Here is a 24,288-nt window from a genome sequence, read left to right as displayed (position 1 = left end):
AAACTGAGGAAGTAAGTATTCACCAATGTAATAGCCCTCTAACCCTTCAAAATGTTCCAACATGGAAAGCAAGGTTCCATTCTGAAGCCATGCAACTACATCAAGCCATACATGATTTTAAGAATGAAAGAGGTTTGTCAATCTAATGAGTTTCACAAAAACAAACCTCAGTAGACACCAAAAACCAAGAAGCTAAACGACTCACCTACAAGGTCTTCAGGTGAAAGTTCTCCCATAGCAGCACGTGTGTGCAAAGTTATTTCTTCTGGCTGAACTTGGGTTGTCTGAGTTTGAATATTGCCACGTTGAAGATTTGTTAAGACAGTCACTGGCTATGAAAATTAAAAAAATCTAAATCAACACTTACTGTTATCAAATATTTTGAACAATAAATATTAGATCTTTAAAGTAATTTTCAATTACAAATGGCATAAGGAAACAAAAATAATAACAAGAAAATAACTGAATTTATAAAAAGCACTAGCTATGAGAAATAATTTTCATCCTAAATATGTCTAATAAATGGAATTTTCATGAATATGCACTTGGAAAATAAAATAATGGCTTCCCATTTCACACAGAAATCTTTAAAGGCAAATTTGAAGTATTCACAATCCTCAATTACTGTATTCTTCAAAGACTGCTGAACGAACATTGCAGGTTACAGTGAAATATCTATACATGCAAAGGATTCAGGAGGGATGACAGATCTTTTAGATATACCCTAAATATTCCAGTTTTATATTTGACAAACCTATTGGATTTCAAAAAATTTAGAACCAAAACTGGATATGAAGAATACAGAACCAAAAGAAAAAGCTGTCAAAATGGCTTTTCCCTTTTCATTACTGTAGTCTCCAATTAGAAAATTATTAATATCATAGAAAGGAGATCATCTAGCCAAATGGGTCAAGTTAACTTACAAATCTGGCCCAAATGAAATTGAATTATAAAATAAAAAATAAAAAATGAGAATCTGATTTAAATAGAAATTGTGAATATTAAGCCTGTTTCTTAAAAATGTTAAAATCTTAAAATACAGATGGAAAGATATAGTCACAGCAGAAGAGTATGAAAAACTTTCCTTATCAGCAGTAGCAGAAGTCGTCAACAGTGTCTGTGGCTCGTCAGGAAATCCAGGGAGAGATTAATAATGAAATTGTAATAAAAAAATCAATAAAAACAAGGTTTAGAGAAACTAGATTTTACACTGTCTGAAACCATAAAATAGACCCTATTAGCCTCTCATGGAATTAATTCCAACAACAATGACACAAGCAGAATCTGACTCTCAAATGTCTACTCCAAACCCTAACCCAAACTATCGGTATCACCACAATCAAAGTGACTCAAGTGAAAGTCTAACTTGCCTCATGGGACTGAGTGCATTGCAAGAATAACATCATCCCCACCGAAATCATAATGGCAGACAAACTGGAAAAAATGCAGACTCTTAACACTAAAAAATAAGCCACCCAACCCATGGAATTTGAGAACATCGACATTTTTGGGGTCCCAATATTATCAGATAGTTGGTAAAGCCACCACAGCTCACAACATTGGTTTTGAAAATAGCACCGATCTTACCAATGGTATCACTTCCAAATAATCTAGACAGTAAAAAGAGGAAGAGAGGTTGGAAAGCAAGGTGAGAGACAGTTATTACCATTATTAAAAGGGAAGAGATTAATCAGCCTAATCAGTCAAGCCCAACTCTTACAGAGCCCAAACATTTATATTAAATAAATCTAGGAGCGTGAGTAGGTAAGCTCGTACATGTTAGCGTTCTGAGATCCTTGCCCTCTAGTCTCATTGGGTGAGGGGTAATCGCACTGGTGTGTTAGCTTCGTCATTCTCTTGTTAAAGAATAGAAGTTTCTCCCTTGTAAGAGTTTGAAACCATGAGGTGCAAGTCCCTAGGAGACTGGTCTGGTAAAGCTCTATGAGCTTTGTTGTCTTGAAAAGGAATGATGTAGGTATTAACCCAGAAGAGATATAGCTTACGAGAGGTTTCTCCGTTGTAAGATGTTACAAACCATGAGGCACACATCCTGAAAGGTTTGGCCTCATAAAGCTCCAAGAGCTTTGTTATGTCTCTACGAGACTTATTGATAGGAGAGGTGGCGAACAAGACTAACTGATGGGGGAGGCGGTGACAGCAAGGGGTCGGCAGTCATCACCATCTGAGGCAATGACCCCGAAGGGAATTTGCTCCCGAGACTTGAGGGTATGATGGAAAAGAACAGGCACTGCAAGCAGTCACCTAACTCCTTTTCCATCAAGCTCTGAAGAACTTATGAGGAATGGACAAATCCAATTCCATCCGAGGAATCTTCTGGAGAGCAAAGCATCAGGTGAAGGTTGTCTCTCCAGCAGGCAAAAACAGGCAATCAACCTATATGCTGGTGTCGGCGATTCTTCCTGTAAGCGTGGAGATTGCTGGATAGTGGTTGATGAAGGGTATTTCTCCCTCAGAAGGGAAAGTCACTCAATACCTGGTGAAGGATAACTCTCCCTTGGAAGAGGAAGTTGTCCAACACTTGGAGAGGAACTGCCGGGCAATGCTCTATGCTTCCCATCAATGAGCAGGGCTTCAGTTTGCCTCTGCTCTCATTCCTTCGTTGAATTATCATTAGTCACACATACAGCTATAAACAACCGAACAAAAAAACTGCTGTTTTGTTGTAAACAAACAATTCAGATTGTACCAACCGTGTGTCACACAATTGTACATAATTCCTTTTGCATATATTATGCTTGTATCTTCGCTCTTCCCTCGCACTAAACGAACATGAAAATTCATGTCTGCTGTTTCCTCTATAACATTGTCTGTCTTGTTAACTTGTTATGTCCTGTTGCCTTGAGGTTTTGTATATAAAGGAGAGTGTTCTATAACAATATAACTCAGTTGATTGCATCCTGCCTTTGAGTTCACAACCCTCACTCGGCACCGTCACAAGATAACAACAATTGTTATGCTAGTATTTAAACTTTTTATGATAGTAAACAATTACCGTAGTTATTACAAATGAAATTAAGAAGAATATGACTGATACACAGTATTATTACATTATATCTTTATCATTTCATGAAAAGTAAAGCAAATTGCACAAAACCTACCCAGAGTTGGGAAAAAAGGCCAATAATCTCCTAAGCTTTGTGGTCAAAACACCATTAAGATTAAGACTATATTGTAAAATGCATCGGCAACGGAGATGAAAAACTTCTAAACTTTATTATGACATTAAAATGATATTTTCATATTAAAAAAAATTTTGAACATACTTACCCGGTGGATATATATACTGTATAGCTAACATCTCCGACGGTCCGGCAGCAAATTCAAAACTCGCGGGCGATCGAGGGGTTGGGTTGCTGGGTGTACACTAGCGCCACCACTCACCAGGATACTGTAACTATTCCTCACCTCTTCAGGTCTTCTCTGCCCGTAGGGTATCTAGAGGGGCGGAAGGGAGAGCGTTAAATTATATATATCCACCGGGTAACTATGTTCAAAAATTTATTTTAATATGAAAATATCATTTTTAAACATTTAACTTAGCCGGTGGATATATATATAGCTGATTCACACCCTTGGTCGAGGGTAAGAAACCAGCAGTAAACATCATGGGAATATACCTCAAGAGTTTTGATAAAAACAAACTTAAGGGTTCGTACCTGATAAGGAAGCTGACTTTTATGATTCTCTGCCTCATTAGTCCGCTATCCTTATGAAGCCCAGCGATCCAAAGACCTCTAGGAGCTGTCATATCTGGGGTGAACACCCCAATGACAGGACCTCAACCAATACCCTTGATCTGGGCGCTCTCAAGAAACAAGTTTGACCACCCGCTAAAACCAAATGATTGCGGAAGACTGTCCCAGTCTCCACATACAACCAAAAAGATAATAGTTTCAAGAGAAAAAAAAAAGGTACTAGGATAAGGGGAATTTAGTGGTTGAACCTTCACCCACTACTGCACTCGCTGCTACGAATGGTCCCAAAGTGTATCAGTCCTCGTAAAGAGTCTGGACATTCTTTAAATAATGTGAAGCGAACACAGATTTACTCCTCCAGTAGGTTGCGTCCATAATGCTTCGTAAGGAACGATTTTGCTTAAAAGCCACTGACGTTGCCACAGCTCTGACTTCATGAGTCTTTACTTTCAATAATCGAAGGTCAGTCTCACTGCAGTGAGCGTGAGCCTCTCTAATTAAGAGCCTGAAAAAATACGATAAGGAATTCTTAGACATCAGTAAGGAGGGCTTCTTGACCGAACACCATAAAGACTCAGATTCACCACGTAAATTTTTGGTTCTGTCAATGTAAAATTTAAGTGTTCTCACAGGTCATAGGACTCTCTATCTTGTTACCAACCAAATCTGACAGGTTGGGGATCTCAAAAGATTTAGGCCATGGATGGGAAGGACGCTCATTCTTGGCTAAGAAACCAAGCTGCAAAGAGCATACTGCCTTACCAATATAAAAGCTGACGTTCATACTGAAGGCATGAACCTCACTAACTCTTTTTGCAGTAGCAAGACTCACTAAGAAAAATGTCTTCAGAGTAAGATCTTTAAAAGAAGTTAAGTTCAAAGGTTCAAAATTTCTCAGACATCAGAAATTTAAGGACAACATCCAGGATCCAAGCTGGTGTCATTACCCCATGCTTATGGGAAGTCTCGAAAGACTTGAGAAGGTCTTGAAGGACTTTATTGTTCGAGAGGTTTAGGTTCCTGTGTCTGAACACTGCAGCTAACATGCTCCTGTAACCTTTAATGGTAGAGGCAGAAAAGTTACCTACATTCCTAAGGTATAGCAGGAAGTTATTTGAGCTATAGAGGTATAGGACGAGGAAAAGGAGGTGGCCTTGCACCAATCTCGAAATACCTCTCATATAGACTGGTAGATCCTGATGGTAGAGGATCTCCATGCTCTGGCAATTGCTCTAGCTGCCTCCTTCGAAAAACCCTTGAGCTCTAGAGAGTCTTCGATAGTCTGAAGCCAGTTATATGAAGCGTGTGGAAGCTTTGATGGAACCTCTTCATTGAAAAGAACCAACTGCATTGGCAGGCTTCTTGGAAAGTCCACCATCCACTGATGTACCTCGGTGAACCATTCTCTTGATGGTCAGAGGGGAGCAACCAACGTCAACTTAATCCCTTCATGAGAGGCGAACTTCTGTAGGACTTTGTAAATGATCTTGAATGGGGGAAACGCATACACCTCCAGGTGAGACCAGTCCAGTAAGAACGCATCGACGTGGACTGCCTCTGGATCTGGAACTGGAGAGCAGTAAGAGAAGGAAGCCTCTTCGTTATTGAGGTTGCGAACAGGTCTATGGACGGACGTTCCCATATCCGCCATAGTTTCTCGTACACCTCCTGATGAAGAGTCCATTCCGTGGGAATGACTTGACTTCTTCTGCTTAGGCAGTTTGCCATCACGTTCCTTTCTCCCTGAATAAACCTTGTAAGTAAGGTGATGTTTCTTTCCTTCGTCTAAACTAGGAGATCCTTTGCAGTTAAGTAAAGGGACTGCGAGTGGGTCCCGCCTTGCTTGCCGATGCAGGCTAACGCTGTGGTGTTGTTTGCGTTCACCTGCACCACTTTGTTTCGAATCAGTCTTTTGAAACTTTGCAGGGCCAAAAGAACTGCTAGAAGCTCCTTCTGGTTGATGTGAAGCTTAACCTGGTCTTTGGTCCAAAGGCCTGAGCACTCTAGACTGTCTAGTGTTGCTCCCCACCCCGCGTCCGAAGCGTCTGAGAACAACACATGGTCTGGGTTCTTGTGGGCAAGAGAGAGGCCTTCCTGAAGTCTGAGATTGACATCCCACCATTTCAGGCAAGTCATGATCATTTCTGGAAGTGGTATGGACACTGCTTCTAAGCCCTTCTCCTTGTCCCAATGGTGGTGAGGTGAAAATGGAGAGGGCGAAGATTGCGTCTTCCTAGGGAGACAGACTGCTCCAGAGACGAGAGTGTTCCCAGTAGACTCATTCACATCCTTACAAAGCAACTGCTCTTCTTCCGATAAAGACGAATCTTTAAGAGAGCTTGCTCGAGTCTTGATGGCGATGGAAAAGCCCGAAAAACTAGACTTGGTATCTCCATCCCCAAATAGAGAATAGTTTGAGATGGGGTCAGTTGAGACTTCTCCTTTACTAGGAGATCTAAATCCTTCGCTAGGGTCAAAGTCCATCTGAGGTCCTTCAGATAGCGAATGAAGGATGACGCCCTGAGTAGCCCGTCGTCTAGGTAAAGGGAGGCTCTGACACCTGTCGAGTGCAGGAAGCTCGCCACCACGTTCCACATGAGCTTCGTGAACACAAGAGGAGCAGTGCTGAGACCGAAGCACAGAGCTCGAAATTGGAACACTTCCTTCCCATACACGAACCTTAGATATTGTTGGAAGGTCGGATGGATAGGGATATGGAAGTATGCGTCCTGGAGATTGAGTGAGGCCATCCAATTGCTTTCTCTTACTGCTGCAAGCACAGACTTGGAAGTTTCCATAGTGAACTTTGTTTTCAGGATAAACACATTGAGCGCGCTCACGTCCCGCACTGGTCTCCAACCTCCTGAGTTCTTTGGAACTAGGAAGAGAAGGTTGTAAAAGCCTGGAGACTGATGCTTCTTGCTTCCTCTCAGTATCTGGAAGAGAGATCTATCAGCTTTTGGATAAGAGGAGGTTTCTTTACAAAAGGTATTATGTACCCCTCCTTCAACAAGAGGACAGACCATTGGTCTGCTCCTCTTCTCTCCCAAGCCTGCCAGAAGTTCTTCAATCTGGCTGGAGGGAAGGCAAAGATTGACTTGCCAAGACTTCTTATGGTCTGCAACCATTCTCTCAGCAAACGCAAAGCTCTCTAAGAAGACCGAGAGAGCACCAATTTAGTAAAAGAGGGAGCTGTAGCAGCCAACCCAAAGGTGAATTCTGAAGGAGGCAAGCGTGGAGTAGCAGGAACAAAATGCGAAGGAAAAACTTCCTTAAAAACAGTCATGATCTACTTAAAATCCAAAGATTGTTGGGCAGATCTAGGGTCCTCTACTTCAGATGAGATACCCAAAGGTACAGCTGTGGAAAGGAGAAATATCCTCTTCCTCCTCAGAATAAACTTCATCCGGAAGTTCTATGTCTCTACGTGGTGGAGAGTCAATAAGAAGTCGAGAAGGCAAAGCTTGACAGCCTACATCAACCTACCGATGAGTAACAGGCAAGGCAGGAGGGTCGACATCACGTTGTGACTGCAGTGACTGATGTTCGACGTCACGTCGTGACTGCAGTGTCTGACGTCCGACGTCAGGTCGTGACTGCAGTGACTGAAGCTCGACGTCACGGCTGGACTGCAAAAACTGACGTTCGACGTCACGTCGAGGCTGGCGATCAGCATCACATTTGAAAGCAAGGTTAACACTCGGGGTTACGTCAGCTGATAAGTCTAATAAGAGTCACACTTAACAGCACCGTGACGCTCCGCAAGCAAAGATTCCTTTCGCTCAGGAGCTGGACAGTATGACTGCATTAACATCGATAGTTTCGACTGCATGTCCTGCAGCATATTAAAATTAGGATTGTGCACACGAGGATCATAACGTGCCTTCGGCAACGTTCGATCCGAAACGTCAGTGAGGATAACGGGAGCAGCACTCACGTCACGTCTGGAACGTCCAGACGAAATTAAAGCACCGTGACCCTGTGCAGGGGTCTCCGGGACAACAAAACCAGACGTTACAAAGGAACGTTTGGCAGGTGAGCCTTCCTCCGATAAAGGTAGACGTTCTGGACTGCTCCAATGACTGCAGCCAGGATGTACATTTTGTTCTGAAGGAACCAATTTCCTCTTGAGAGGTCTTGAAACCTGGCGCCAGGATTTTTTACTGACGTTAACGTCTTCGGAGGAAGAGGAGAACTTAGTCTCACCTCTCTCAAGATAAGGGCGAACGTCTGTTCGGTGTTTAAAACCTACCGTTCCCTTTGGTCTTTTGACATTCCTTCTCCCAAGGGTTGGGGAGCTTGAAAGAGGTCTAGACTGGGTGAACGGCAAGTACGTACAGACGAACCCTCCGCAACACTGAACATGTTTTTCGCACTTTTTTCACTGACACTCGCATTTTTTAATAATTTCACATCAGACATGAATGAAGCTGATTTCTATCTGTAGCAAGCAATTCTCCCTTAAGTCAAAAGGTTAGACTAGATCGCTAAGGACTACGTTTTCTCTCTTTCTCTCCCTGTACAGTGACTTGGGACGAGAAAAAAAAACTAGAACGCGAAGAACTACGTTTTATTTCTCTCTCTCTCTCTCTCTCTCTCTCCCTGTACAGTGACTTGGGACGAGAATAAAAAACTAGATCGTGAAGAACTACGTTTTCTCTCCCTCTCTCCCTATACATTGACTTGGGATGAGAATAAATATCTGAATCGAGAAGAACAACGTTTCTCACTCTCTATCTCCCTGTATAGTGACTTGGGACGAGAATAAAGATTTGTATCGTTCTCTCTCTCTCTCTCTCTCTGTTACAAGAGTACTGGCTAAGTCACTCACTCTCCGTCAATAAAAGGTTATTTGACTAAAGAAAAAAAAAACTAAAAGGACTAATAAATTGCAAAATAACATGTTCCTTTTATTTAGTATTTAAAAAAACTTCAGTTTGTAAGAAGAATGTACTAAATGTCAAAATCGATGCAAGGTGAAATCGTTATTCTCTCTCTCTATCGTAGCAATAGACAGAAAACTGCATAGCATAAATAAACTTAACGCTAGTTAATCTTTGAAAACAGATCGAAGACTATCCAAAGAAAAAATTTATTAAACAGACAAAAATTCACTTAAAATATTTTCTTAAAATATTCATCCCATCAATCCATAAAAATAAAAAATTTATCTCTGTATTTAGTACAAATGGAGTGAGGATCGATGAGGCCTAAGTAAGGTGGGGGAGATATAAAAATATAGAGGTACTGTAAATCTATAAATATCAACAAGAATTTATAAAGTGATAAAATAAATACTAAAAACTTAAAGCCTTTCACACACTTCCCATACACTGGGGGAAGGGTCGGCCATTATTCTCTCTCTCTATCGTGGAAAATCCAGAGAGAGATAAAAAAAGCAAGGGTAAAAATTTTTCTCTTTCTTCAAAAAGAGTTTCTCTTGAAGATCTTTATTGTTCGAGGAAAAGTTGAAAGAATAACCAACCAATCGAAAGCCAAAAACCAAAACAAGTACTTCACCAAAGCTGTAGAAACTTGAGGTTAGCGCGAGCAAGAAAATCAATGTTTACGCCACAGCCGGCAGAGAAGAACTGAAGAGGTGAGGAATAGTTACAGTATCCTGGCGAGTGGTGGCGTTAGTGTACACCCAGCAACCCAACCCCTCGATCGCCCGCGAGTTTTGAATTTGCTGCCGGACCGTCGGAGACGTTAGCTATATATATATCCACCGGCTAAGTTAAATGTTTAAAAATTGACAGTACTGTACTGTATATACAATATAAATTATTTTTACTAAAATCTACATACTCTTATGTGGTATAATAAAAATTATAATAGTTTTCCTTAATCAGATGATTTGGAAAGGGAAGACAGTAGTCTTGATCACCTTACAAATATAAACAATGGGAAAGACGAATTTCTTTTTCATAATACGAAACTAATAAGTGTGAAAATTACAATCATTATTATTGGATACAGTTAAGCAAGACATCAATGATATAAAACTACTGTTTATTTTAAATACAACTGCACATTACTTCCTGGCCAACGTAAATGGACATATAAATTAGTTTGGTCAATATTGTAGCCTAGCCAAGCAATTCATACGTTATTGAGTGTTCAGATTTTAATTTTTTCATTATACATATGTCAGGACAATTCGACAGAAAGAGCAAGTTTTAGCCTAAAATGTGTTTTAAGAGTTTATAATGGGTTTATAAGAATGCTATGAGAGCTTATAAAAGCTTAAATTTATAAAGAGAATAAAGATACATGAAAAATTAGAAAATAATTTTAAAAAGCATGATATTAGATTTCTCTATTTACTTTGCACGTTTTCTGCTATTGGAACAGAATGGAACACTAACGATGGTCAAGAGATTTCTGGGATAATCAATAATAATAATAATAATAATAATAATAATAATAATAATAGTAATAATAATAGAAGAATAAATAAAGAATAAGGGAAATATTATTCATAAAGTTAGGACAGCAGACAGTATAATGCTTATACAATTATGAGGAGGCCATACAAAAATAGAGAAGTAGAAATACATTATAGAGAGGAATTTGAATCAAACGGGGAAATGTTCCCTCAGTTTGAAAATTCCTCTTCAATAACAAGGCTTCAACAAAGAAATGATTCTCTATGCTCAAACCCATTCTTTCAATAAGAGGAGGAAAGCAACATAATCATCTCTCGCTCTAACTGGACAGACAATTGGTACCATGAAAGACCACTCACCTGAAACCAGAGCAACAGCTGCTGAACCAAGATTTTTTATCAGTACTCTTATCAGCCTACCATCCTGTGCTGGAAATTGGTCCAATTAGGGCTAATCACTTACAACTGATGAAACAGCAGTGGCTGTTATTATTATTATTATTATTATTACTATCCAAGCTACAACCCTGGTTGGAAAAGCAAGATGCTATAAGCCCAGGGGCTCCAACAGGGAAAAATAGCCCAGTGAGGAAAGGAAATAAGGAAATAAATAAATGAAGAGAACAAATTAACAATAAATCATTCTAAAATAAGTAACAACGTCAAAACAGACATGTCATGTATAAACTATTAACAACATCAAAAACAAATATGTCATAAATAAACTATAAAAAGACTCATGTCCGGCTGGTCAACAAAAAAGCATTTGCTCCAACTTTGAACTTCTGAAGTTCTACTGATTCAACCACCCGATTAGGAAGATCATACCACAACTTGGTAACAGCTGGAATAAAACTTCTAGAGTACTGCGTAGTATTGATCCTCGTGATGGAGAAGGCCTGGCTATTAGAATTAACTGCCTGCCTAGTATTACGAACAGGATAGAATTGTCCAGGGAGATCTGAATGTAAAGGATGGTCAGAGTTATGAAAAATCTTATGCAACATGCATAATGAACTAATTCAACAACGGTGCCAGAGATTAATATCTAGATCAGGAATAAGAAATTTAATAGACCGTAAGTTTCTGTCCAACAAATTTCGCTAACCGACCTGGGAGGTATATTCCAGTTGACAAGTTCTTAACAGAGCGCAGCGGCACGCAAAGGTTAAGGAAACATCCTTCTATGCCATGACAGGAACAGAAGAGATGGGCAAACATGGACCACCTTGCCATGGCTTATGGTGCAAGTGTTTGGCCTGAGTAGGATCAATCACTTGTACACATCACAACAACTGTATATACTGTATACTGTACACAGGCCAATTCAGGTACTAGTTAGTACATAAGTTACATCACTCCCTTGTAAAGGAGGAGATGGATCACTATTAAGTTCTAAGGAGCTTTCAGTAAAAGGCCTTCTAACTAACTATTCTTCTTCTTAAGAATGAAGTGCCCAACAAAGAGAATAATGGGGGAGAAGGAATTAGTAGAAGAAGAGAGAGAGCTAACTCCCTTGATTTCCCTTTGCCAACTGTTCTTCCACAGAGGAGTCACAGTCTGGGTGACTGATAATAACTGTACTCCCTTTGAGGAAGAAGCTATAAGGGGTTTAACCAAACTAACATAGTACACTAAACTAGGAGTTTTGACACAAAGGAAGCACTGAGAACACTCATAGGGTTTGGCAACCCACTACACTGCACATACATACAGTCTACACATGAGGAGACTGGCAATACCAGTTATACACACCGCATGAAATAATATTCCTTATTAGATACACAGGGTAAATTGCCCATGAGGAGATAATACTACCACAGCATGAGCTGAGATATGCTCAGACAGAGTTCAAGGTTTTCCTAATTGGAAAAATTGAATGATTGTTGATTATCTGGCATCATAACATCAATGATCACTGATGCCGATTATAGTATGATTAATAACGAATAATTAATTCAAGATAAAAAAATAAAACAAAAAATAGAAATGAATAAATAACTTTATAATAAAACAGTTAAAAATTTCATATACCAATTAAAAACTAATAAAAAGGCCAGCTTCCAATTTGAACTCGAAATTTTCACTGACATCATATATAACATCTGGTGAGGATGTATCTGCCATCCTCATTACGAGCTTCAGAGACGAATTGTTCTCTGAGATCCACAAGACTGGGACATTCAATAAGTAAATGCCTAACAGTTAAGGGTACCAAGCAATCATCACACTGGGGTTGATATCTGCCAGTCATAAAAAACTACTGTGTTAAGAGTGTGTGCCCAATTATAAGACAATAGAGGGCAGTTTCCCACCTTGTAGGCATAATACCATATTTCTATGGATGTATAGCATTTGTGGTCTCCTTCATTTATCACAAAGAGATATTTTGATGAGACGAAAAGTCATAGCACATAAGCAGATATCTTCTGGGAAGTAGTTTTTCTGATGCCTCTTTTGCTAATTTGTCTGCTGCTTCATTTCCTGTCACCCCCACATGAACTGGAACCTAGTAAAATTTAACTACCTTGCCTGCAGAGCTACAAATATACAGCCGCTCTAAAATTGTTAAAACTAAACTGTATTAAAAACCGTCAATGTCTACAACATACTTTTTGCTTTACTAATTTCCCTTTTTCATTACTATTTTTTCAATAGCAGTCAAGATACTATACAGGTCTCTTGTAAAGATAGCGAATGCTAAAAGGGAGTGCACATTTATAAATCCACTATTCTTGTGTTGTTCTATGTGTTCCATGGACAGCATTTCTTCATCTATGATGTTTCCAGATCATGCTCTCAGTAATAGCATATATAACACTTTCAGGGGGTAAAACAACCAAATATGATCTGCCCTTCACAGTAGGTTGAAAACTGGATTAACAAATAATCCATTATCAAATGTCTTATCTTCTGGTACCCGTCTGCTATAAAAAAAAAAAACACATCCAACTTAGGAGAAAGATCCAATAGTGAAAAAACACAGCAAAAGAGCATCCACACCAGTTGTGGCAGAAAACAAATGTGGCTAGTCTGTAACAGCTAGATAGATGGAGCTTCCCTACACACAATATATAATTAACCAACTACTTTCTTAAGGATTCATCAGCCATTAACAGCTCCTACTAAAGTCATCCCCAATTTAAAATACTGAAAGATTTATATACGTGTAGGAACATAAATACTGTACGCAATAAATACATGTGAAAACCGAGGTGCTTAGACTAGGAATAATGCTACTTAAAGGAGAATATAGACTAGAGAGGGAGAAAATTGCCCAGCAAGAGGATGCAGGAATAAAATTTAGAACAATACAGTTAGATGCATACGCGAGTAGCAACACGATTCTTCATAAGCTGCTGATACACATCCCTTCCTTGTCCTGAAGATTCGAGGTCTTCTGCTATCTAAGGAGAAAATGTCAAGTTCACTTATTCCTCAAAGAAGTATTAATTCAGGAATTACAAAATCAAAATTCATCATAACAAATACAGTACATAGTTTAAGTATATCAACATATTTATCACAGATCTTGCCAAAATAAAGGTTCTCAGGAGTTCCTTGAACAGTCAAATTTAGAAAAAATAGTCAGTCTATTCCATGCATACCATCTGATCTCTTTATGTCTGACTTTACATTAATGACAAAAGTCTTTTCAGCACAAACTTTCCCCTTTCATTAAACAGTATTCAGAAACTGGACTCTCGAAGGGAAGGATATTTAAACTAAATATCACCCTCAAATCCATATTTGCCAAAATTAATAAATATACAAGAACATATAAAATACCACTACCTAGCCAACAAAATAACTCCAAAATGGAATATATCTATATACATATATATATATATATATATATATATATATATATATATATATATATATATATATATATATAGAAGACTTGGAACAGGGTGCAAACATATTCACTTTAAAGGATGAAAATGGAAATATTATCAACAAAAGAGAAGGAGTGACAAAAATTGCATAAGAATTCTATACAATACTCTAAAATACAGTAGTGATATAATAAATAACTTTGCAAATAAAAACAATGAAACATCCAAGCCAGTACCAAAAGTAAAGAAAGCATTAAAAGGCATGAAAAAAGGCAAAGCAGAAGATGGCCTAACAAGTAGGATGGCCAGGGCACCACCCATCCGTTGAGATACTAACGCTAGATAGTCATGGGGTCCTTTGACTGGCCAGACAGTAATACATTGAATCCTTCTCTCTGGTTACAGTTCATATTCGCTTTGCCCACACATACACCGAATAGTCTGGCCTATTCTTTACACATTCTCCTCTGTCCTCATACACGTGACAACATCAAAAATTTTAAGCAATTTTTATTTTTCCTAACATACTTACCGAGAACTACTTTCTTAGGAGTTACCTGGAATCTCCTCTCAACCGACCAGAGTTTTGTGTAGTCTACCCTACTTCCGTTTTCTGTGGGGGACTAACCCAGGAGTAAGGAGAACGTGCCCTGAGGGTAGTCCTGAGCTAGGTCGGCGTTAGCTTGGGTCTCGCTCGTCAGTAAGTTCCTAGGATGGTACAAAAGGCTCTTCAAGGGCTGAAAGGCACTCGGGGAAGGTAGGGAGGGCCATTACCCGAAAGTAGTTCTCGGTAAGTATGTTAGGAAAAATAAAAATTACTTAAAATTTTTTATTTGTTCCAACACAGAGACTTACCTCGAACTACTTTCTTAGGAGACTTACACTTTAGGAGGTGGGAGTGTCTTCCTGAACTTCAGACCCAGCTAAGCGGACGTCTCGTAACCTAGATATGAACTAGGTTGTATAAAATATCGGAAAAACGAAAGGTAGGGCAAACTACACAGAGAGCTCATGTTAGTGTCTAAGTACTCACCCTTTAAAAATTCCTGTGACGAAGCTGCAGAGACGTGTCTTCTTTGGTTTATATGTGTGGTTATCTCCGAGCAGGGATAGGAAAACGGGGACTAGGGTGAAAAGGAACGAACCTGTGTCTCTTGGTTTTGTTATCCGCGATCGTACCTGGGGCTTCACCGTTAAATCGCTTGGAGCGCGGAGATGACTGTACCAATAGAAAAACCGTCTAAAGATCTCCTCGAGTAATCCTTGAGATAATGGGCTGTGAAGGTCGACTGATTCGACCAGGTGCCCGCTCGAAGGATCTGGCCCACCGCCATGTTCTTCTCAAAAGCTAAAGATGTGCTTAGGCCCCTAATGTCATGTGGCCTAGGGGTACCTGGCAGGGGCAGTCCGTCCTCATTATAGGCCCTGACAATAACCTGTCTCAACCAAAAGGAGATGGTATTCTTCGATACCTGCTTCTTCGTAACACCCGTAGAGACGAAAAGATTTTTGATACTAGGCCGGAGGTGTGCAGTCCTCTCAAGGTACTTTCTAATGGCACGGACGGGGCACAACTTCAAATCTTCTGGATTCCCTGTCTTAGGAATGGCTGGCATTGAGAATACCTCGAACTTTGGATCCCAGACTGCTGGATTCTGAGTTTTTGCCACGAAAGAAGGGACGAACTTGAGGGAGATTTCTCTCCACCCCTTCGAATGAGAGATGTTGTAAGACAGCCCATGGATCTCTCCTACTCTCTTAGCAGAGGCCAAGGCCAACAAGAAGACCGTCTTGAGAGTGAGATCCCTGTCTACTATATCCTTCAGTGGTTCGAACGGGGGTCCACTTAACATTTTCAAAACCCTTGCCAAGTCCCACTGCGGCACCCTAGAGGTTTGAGGAGGGCAAGCTTGTTCAAAGCTCCTGATGAGCATAGAGATGTGTCTAGAGGTGCCCAGGTCGATACCCTTCAGTAGGAAGACTTGGCCCAAGGCTGCACGTACCCCTTTTATAGCTGGAATTGACATGCCCACTTCGTTTCTGAGATGCACTAGAAAATCTGCGATATCTGGGACCGAAGCTTTGAGGGGCTTGATGTCCTTTGAGGTACACCATTTCGTAAAAGTGGCCCATTTTGCTTGGTAGACCGCTGCCGAAGACCGTCTCAGATAACGTGACATCTTTTCTGCAGTTCCTGTTGAATATCCCTCTTTCCTCAGGAGCCGCTCGATAGTCTCCAGGCGTGAAGGCGTAGAGACTGAGGATTGTCGTGGAACCTTAGAAAGTGTGGCTACTGTAGAAGATCTGGCCTGTCGGGGAGCGGCCACGGAGGAAGACATGCCAGGTCCTTTAGATCCGCGAACCACTCCCTCTCCGGCCACCAGGGCGCTACCAAAGTCATCTTTAAGTTTCAGGCCGCCCTTACTCTGTTGAGCACTTGCCTGATCAATGTGAAGGGGGGAAAAGCGTACACGTCGAGGTTGTCCCATTTGTGCTGAAAGGCATCTTCCAAGGCCGCCTTTGGGTCCGGGATAGGAGAACAAAACACGGGGAGTTGTGCGTTCAGCCTGGTTGCAAAGAGATCCATCACCGGCGATCCCCATCTTTGAATGATGAGCCTGGCTACTTCTGGGAGGAGGGACCACTCTGTTCCCACTATTTGTCCCATCCTGCTGAGACCGTCGGCTAGGACGTTCTTCTTGCCTGGGATGAACCTTGCCGAAATCACTATCTGGTTCGACTCTGCCCAATCCAGGATCTCTAGAGCGAGATCGCACAACTCCTTTGACTTTAGACCTCCGTGTTTCTTTATGTACGCGACCACTGTGGCGTTGTCACACATCAACGCCACCGTGTTTCCCCTTAGAAGTTCGATGAACTGCAGGCAAGCTTTTTGGACTGCCTTCAGCTCCAGGACGTTGATGTGTAGCACTTTCTCCTCGTCCGTCCAGGCTCCTCTCGCCGTCTCGTTGAGGAGATGTGCTCCCCACCCCTCGTTGGAGGCGTCTGTGAACAGGAGCATCTCGGGAGGCTCGGTTGCGAAGGGCATCCCCTTGAGCGTATTCGACCGACACTGCCACCACTCCAGGGAGGGTATTGTGTCTGGCAGGACGGGGATTAATTTGTGGGGCGAGTCTACTTGGTTCCAGAAACCCTTCAGGTTCCATTGGATGCTCCTGAGCCTGAGCCTCCCTTGGGGAACGAGTTTCTCAAACGACACTAGATGACCTATCAGCCTTTGCCAGTCCTTGGCTCTCCTGGGTTGTCCTGAAAGGAAAGGCAGGGGGATCCTTACTAGGTTGTTCACACGGTTCTCTGACGGAAAGGCCTTCACTAGTCGGGAGTCCAGTGTCATCCCCAAGTAGGTCATCCTGGTGGAGGGCGACAGATTCGATTTTTCTCGGTTGATCGTGATCCCCAGATCCTTGCAGAATTGAAGCAGCCTTACACCTTGCTCCCTCAAAACGCCCTCTGAGGAGGAAAGGACCAACCAGTCGTCCAGGTACCGAATGAGGCGAATACCCCGCTCGTGAGCCCACACCGAAACTGTCGTGAAGACTCTCGTGAATACCTGGGGAGCTGTTGACAAACCGAAGCAGAGAGTCTTGAATTGCAGGATCTGGGCACCCCACTTCACCCGGAGAAACTTCCTGCTTGAGAGGTGGACCGGGATCTGAAAGTATGCGTCCTTGAGGTCTATGGTCATCATGTAGTCCTTTTCCCTCAAGGACTGCAAGACCTACTTCGGGGTGTCCATTTTGAAGTCCGTCTTGCAAACAAACTTGTTGAGGGCTGACAGGTCTATCACCGGTCTCCATCCCCCTGTCGCCTTTTCTACCAGAAAAAGTCGGCTGTAGAAGCCTGGTCCCGGGTGTAGGACCTCTTCCATGGCACATTTCTCCAACATCGTGGACACTTCTTCCTGAAGGGCTGCCCTCTTCAATGGGTCCTTAGGTGCCAGCCACTCCGTCAGGCTGGCTGGAATCAAAGGTGGAGGTTCCGTTAAGAACGGGAGTCTGTACCCTTCTTTCAGTACGGATACTGTCCAGGGCTCCGCACCGTGAGCCCTCCATGCTTGCCAATATCGTCTGAGGCATCCCCCAACCTGAGGCTTGGGCAGGAGTAGGGGGCCTCCCACTCTATCTCCTCCTGGAGGAGCGGCCTGAACGTCCTCTCCTGGATGCTGAATATACCGTCCTAAAAGAGGCAGATGCTGCTGGGGCTCCTCTACGGGGGGGCTGTGGTGGTTGAGCCCAAGAGGAAGATGGGGCGTCTCTCCTCGTCAGGCTAGGAGAGGCATGAGAAGTAGAGGGTCCATCTGACGTTGACCTCTTGTAGGCGGGTCTCCTCACGGGTTGAGGTCTGGGTGTGCTCACCTCCTTCCTTTTTGAGACCTTTTCCATTAGCTCCTCCAGCTGTTTTAACGGAAACAGGGAGTCATCCCACACAGGTAGGCTCCTCAAAGCCCTTGCCTCTCTGTCCGGGATCTTCCGGGAAAGCTTGGCCAAGATAGTATCTCGTTTTCGAAGTACCCAGTTCGCTGACAGGGCAAGAGACTGATAAGTCAAGAATTTCAAGGTCTTGCCCCCCGGAGATGATAAGTTCCTTCAGGAGGTCTTGTTGCTCTGGGTCCGTCAAGTCGTAGGTGGCCTGCACACCTACCAGAGTGGAGGCCCACCAGTCCAACCAGGAGGCGACGTGTACCAAATCTTTGGACATTTCTTCCATCATTGCAGCCTCCGACTGCAAAAAACAAATCAGGGCTGATGTGGCTCTGTCTTCTGGGGCACCCTGGCTCAAAACTTCCAGGGAAGGCTCTATCTTGCAGGCTCCCGGCCGCTGCCCTTCAGGGACATAAAACTTACTCTGGGACCTGAGTCCCTGTAGTAACTTTGAGAAGCTCTGTGACTTGGGAGCCTCGGCATTGCCCGCCACAATCTTGTCCACGTGGGCACGGCCCAGGACCAGATCCCTGGCCACAGGCAGCGCCAGGGAGGTTTTCTGCTGCACGGGGGCCTCCATCAACCGACTTAGGTTGGACCTCCAGGAGTCCTCGTCGGTTGGAACAGGTTCTTCAATTCGGTGATGCCTGCGTATCAGGCCTATCACTCTGAGATATTCCGAGTCCTCGGTTGGGGAACCTTCCCTGCCGTCAGCAACACCCTCTGCCTGATTCCGAGGTGCCGGGTCACCGGGCACTCCCACCGGGCGCCGCGGTTCTGGCTCAACGAGCACCTCCCTGCGGTGGTGGCGGTCTGCTCCGACGGAAACCTCCGCACTAGGTCCGGGTGTCGGGACGGGAATCGCCGTGTCGGCGAGAACTACCGTCCGTAAAATATCTTTGGAGGACGAGGATGCGGTTTCCGTGGGCTGACCCGACGGAGGAAACCGTTCCTGTGAGTCCAAGGGCCGAGCCAGCTGTGCTGACCCGACCAGGCTGCCCGTCCGAAAGCATGGCTCCACCCGCTGGGCGGATTGAGCCGGAAGCTTCGCGGTCTTACGCCTGCCTGAAGAGTCCTTCTCGCTTTGCTCCTTGCGAGGGTCATACTTGTGGCTGGTCGAGGGCCTTCGTGGCGAATAAACCCTGGACCGTCGACTTGGAGAACGCTGAAACTTGCTCCTGCGGGGAATGAAGACCCATTCACCATCGGGGGACCTACTCTTCCTGTACTTCCTCCTCGGTGACCTGGATCGTTTCCTACTATACCTTGAGTGGGACCTTGAGCGGGAACGCCTGCTCCTGGACCTCTCCCTCCGCCGTCGGCGCCTCCTCCTCGCTTCACCCTCTGAAGAGACCGAAGAACCGCCCTCCGAAGATCCCGACGATACTGCATAACCCGATCGACGGACGGGAGCGGAGGCCACTGAGGTCTTCGTGACCTGTTGAGTTCCAGAGATCGAGGGTTGTAAAAACAAGTCCGAAACCGCCGTCAGAGGAGCTGGAAAGGAGGTCGGACGCACTACGCTTGGGAACCAGGTATCTAGGCCATCTTCCATCCGTAACGGGGACCTACCTGGCGTTTTCGGGAGCTTCCACCCGAAGGGCTCCCTTACCGTCGAGTCTAATCTCTCCTGGACGCTATCAGCCGCTGAAGTAGCTGAAACACAGGCCCAAGAAGCGGGCGAAGAGACAGGCACAGTGTTACTCCACATGGGGTCATCGGAGGAGATGTGCCCCCCAATCACAAGGGCAGAGTCTCCAAAACCCCCAGACACAGCACTATCAGGCCCCCCACTAGCCTGTGAAGGCCCAGCAACCCCCACATCATGTAAATTAGACTCTTGGGGAAGAGCCCTCGGCACTTTCCCCGCAACGGACTTACCTCGTCCCCTACTCTGGGTAGGGGAAGAAGAGACAGAAGCCCCGTCAGACCGTCCACCTGGCGACGGTAATGGCGAAGAGATGCTTGACTTCCTAGGAGATCGTTTAGACGATTTCTTCTTCTTTGTGCTATAACGCACCCACTGGATTTCATTCCAGCTAACACACTCTGAGCACGTATCCGTCGGCGAAAACACTCTGCCTCTACAGGAAGAACAAAAGGAATGCGTGTCCACCTCCGGCTTGGAAAGGAACGCTCCACACGACTTCCCGGCTCTAGGCCCAGGACAACGGCGGGTCTGCTCCATCACAACACAACCACAAGACACAGGCACGAAGGGAATAAATAAGGAAATCACTTGGGAAACACAAGGGAAAGGAGTGAACACGCGAGAACACAAGGGAAATGCACAGAGTTACCACGCGGTAACCACGTGGGACACACGAGTCGGGACACAAAGGGTCGCAAGAGAATGAGAGCGACGCGACCAGAGAACTTACTGACGAGCGAGACCCAAGCTAACGCCGACCTAGCTCAGGACTACCCTCAGGGCACGTTCTCCTTACTCCTGGGTTAGTCCCCCACAGAAAACGGAAGTAGGGTAGACTACACAACACTCTGGTTCGTTGAGAGGAGATTCCAGGTAACTCCTAAGAAAGTAGTTCGAGGTAAGTCTCTGTGTTGGAACAAACTGATATTACCAAACAATTCTTCTTAACCAAAGGGGTTAACTACTGTAATGTAATTATTCAGTGGCCGCTTTCCTCTTGGTAAGGGTAGAAGAGACTTTTTAGCTATGGTAAGCAGCTCTTCTAGAAGGACACTCTAAAATCAAACTATTGTTCTCTAGTCTTGGGTAGTGCCATAGCCTCTGTACCATGGTCTTTTACTGTCTTGGGTTAGAGTTCTCTTGCTTGAGGGTATACTCAGGCACACTATTCTATCTTATTTCTCTTCCTCTTGTTTTGTTGAAAAAAAATTTCTTTATATCAGAAATATTATTCATTTTAATGTTATTACTGTTCTTAAAATATTTTATTTTTCCTTGTTTCCTTTCCTCACTGGCTACTTTCCCTGTTGGAGCCCCTGGGCTTATAGCATCCTGCTTTTCCAACTAAGGTTGTAGCTTAGCAAGTAGTAGTAATAATAATAATAATAATAATAATAATAATAATAATAATAATTGATTCAATAATAAATGGAGGAGATTTCATAGTAGTAAAACTCATAACTTTACATGAAATGTCTGCAAGACTGTTCTATTCCTACAGCTTGGAGAACTTTATCATTATACAAATTCATATTAAGCTAAATAGAAAGACAGCTATACTTTCAACCAAGAGAGCAGGCAGGTTTTAGAAGCAGGCATTCAACTGACCATATCCACGTAATTAACCAGCTAATCATAAAATTAAGATAGTATGACAAACTACTATGTATGATATTTATAGACTATGAAAAAACTTTTGATTCTGTCAAAACTTCAGCAGTAATGAAAGCCCTTCAAAGGCAAGGAATAGATGAATCTTATATTAGAACACTTGAAGATACCGTATCTATACAGGTAGAAAGCAATCATAAAACTACAAAAAGAATGAATGATTGGTAGTTACCTGACATTATAACATCAATGGTCATTGATGCTGATTTAAGGGTGATTAATTAAGAATTGATAACTTATAGTAAATATATATAAAAAGAATATACCATTTAGAAAATAGAAAGAAGGCCAGCTTCCAATATGAACTTAAAAATGCCACTGGCATCAAACAAAATGTCCCCTCCAAGAATCTTGGTGAGCATGTATCTACCATCCTCATTACGAGCTTCAGGGAGGAATCGTTCTCTGATATCCATAAGACTGAGACATTCAATCAGTAAATACCTAAGAGTCAGGGGTGCCAAGTAATCAACACACAAGGGTTAGCACCTGCCTGTCATCAAGAACTCATGAGTTAACCCTTTTACCCCCGGGGTATTTGGAAATTTCCAACCCTTAACCCCCAAGGGGTTATTTTTTTCCCAGCACATTTTGCAGTGTATTTTTTCAAATTGCTCTAACAGCCTTAATTTTTGTCATAGAGAGGTCAGGTTGGTCTCATTCTCTTGGAAAATGCCTGAATTTTCTCAAAAAATTATCAAAAAATATGAAAAACAAATTTTTATAGCATTTTTTTGCAAGGACGTACCGGTACGTCCATGGGGGTAAAGGGATGGCTTTTGTGAAACGTACCAGTACGTCCTTTGGGGGTAAAAGGGTTAAGAGTGTGCCCAATTCTAAAGCGACAGAAGACAGTTCCCACCCTCTGGGCATATTACCATAGGTATTTCCATGAATGTATTGTATTTGTGATTGCCTTAATCTTATTCTGATCAAAAGAACTCCAATAATGCTGCCAAATATCACAAAACGGTTCTTTTATTTGAGGCAAAAAGTCATTACATGATTATTATCATTATCATTATTATTATCACTAGCTAAGCTATAACCATAGTTGGAAAAGCAGGATTCTATAAGCACAAGGGCACCAACAAGGGAAAAAATCCCAGTGAGGAAAGGAAATAAATAAACTATAAGAGGAGTAATGAACAATTAAAATAAAATATTTTAAGAACAGTAACAACATTAAAACTTATCTTTCATATACAAACTATAAAAAAGAGACTTATGTCAGCCTGTTCAACATAAAACATTTGCTGCAAGTTTCAACTTCAGAAGTTCCACCGAATCAACTACCCGATTAGGAAGATCATTCCACAACTTGGTCACAGTTGGAATAAAACTTTGAGATTACTGTGTAGTATTAAGCCTAATAATGGAGAAGGCCTGATTATTAAAATCAACTGCAAACCTAGTTTTACAAACAGGATGGTATTGCCTGGGAAGATCTGAATTTAAAGGATGGTCAGAATTAACAATTGAACATTGATGCCAGAGATTAATACCTAGATAAGGAATAAGAAATTCAATAAACTGTAAGTTCCTATCCTATAAATTAAGATGAATATATATATATATACATATATATATATATATATATATATATATATATATATATATATATATATACTGTATATATATATATATATATATATATATATATATATGCCACCAGTGGCTGCACGGGCATAAAAACAATTAGAATAGCGCCAATGTATCCCTGCGTGTCGTAAGAGGTGATTAAAAGGGGCGGGCCGAGGGGGCTGGGAACCCCCTCTCCTGTATTATAATCCTGTGAGACATCAAAGACATGGAGCTGGGGGGAGAGTGACTGCTCCCCGCACTCTATTTTTGGGGTGTTTGAATGTGCGTGGATGTAGTATGATAGAGAGTAAAAGATGTGAGATTGGAAGTATGTTTAGGAATAGAAGGATGGATATATTGGCTTCGTGTGAGACAAAGATAAAAGGGAAAGGTGAAGTGATATTTGGTGAAATATCTGGTAGAGTGTCTGGGATTGAAAGGGGAACAGCAAGAGAAGGTGTGGCTTTATTGCTGAGTGAATGGATGACATGTAAAGTAGTGGAATGGATGGAGATATCATCTAGGTTAATGTGGGTAAGGGTTAGGTTGGGTAGGGAATGTTGGGCTTTTGTCAGTGCGTATGGGCCAGGTTGTGAGAAAAGTGAAGAAGAGTGGAATGAGTTCTGGAATGAATTACATAGGTGTGTAGAAGGACTGGATAGAAGGAATTATGTAGTTTTCATGGGTGACTTAAATGCTAGAGTGGGCGCTGGAGAGGTAGAAGGTGTCATGGGAAGTATGGCGTACCCGGTGAAAATGAGAGTGGTGAGAGACTGGTAGATATGTGTGTTGAGCAAGAGATGGTAATAAGTTCTAGCTTTTTCAAAAAGAAAGATAAAAACAAGTATACATGGGTAAGAGTGGCAAATGGAAGAGTAGTAGAAAGGGTATTAATGGATTATGTGTTGGTAACTAAAAGAATGTTTGGAAGATTGAAAGACGTGCACGTAGGTGGATGTAAAAGGGAACTAGTGAGGGTTGACGAGCTAATAAAACC

The 24,288-nt window shown here is 42.5% G+C and overlaps 1 protein-coding gene across 2 annotated transcripts in view; it reads right to left on the bottom strand.

The window, feature by feature from the left end:
• LOC137616608 (ankyrin repeat family A protein 2-like) overlaps positions 1-24,288 on the bottom strand; it is a 106,773-nt gene that overhangs the window by 63,572 nt on the left and 18,913 nt on the right. The window contains exons 3-4 of one of the 2 annotated variants that reach the window (XM_068346509.1): positions 13,434-13,511; positions 206-332 (exon numbers count right to left, since the gene is read on the bottom strand). In XM_068346509.1, the coding sequence (XP_068202610.1) occupies positions 206-332; positions 13,434-13,511 (205 nt within the window). The remainder of the gene's footprint in view (positions 1-205; positions 333-13,433; positions 13,512-24,288) is intronic. The other variant, XM_068346510.1, reaches the window with a different exon arrangement.

The sequence above is a fragment of the Palaemon carinicauda genome, chromosome 22 (genome assembly GCF_036898095.1).
Source record: "Palaemon carinicauda isolate YSFRI2023 chromosome 22, ASM3689809v2, whole genome shotgun sequence".
NCBI classification, from domain to species: domain Eukaryota; kingdom Metazoa; phylum Arthropoda; class Malacostraca; order Decapoda; family Palaemonidae; genus Palaemon; species Palaemon carinicauda.
Note: the sequence above shows the minus strand (reverse complement) of the source record. Positions and strands in the feature narration are given on the sequence as shown.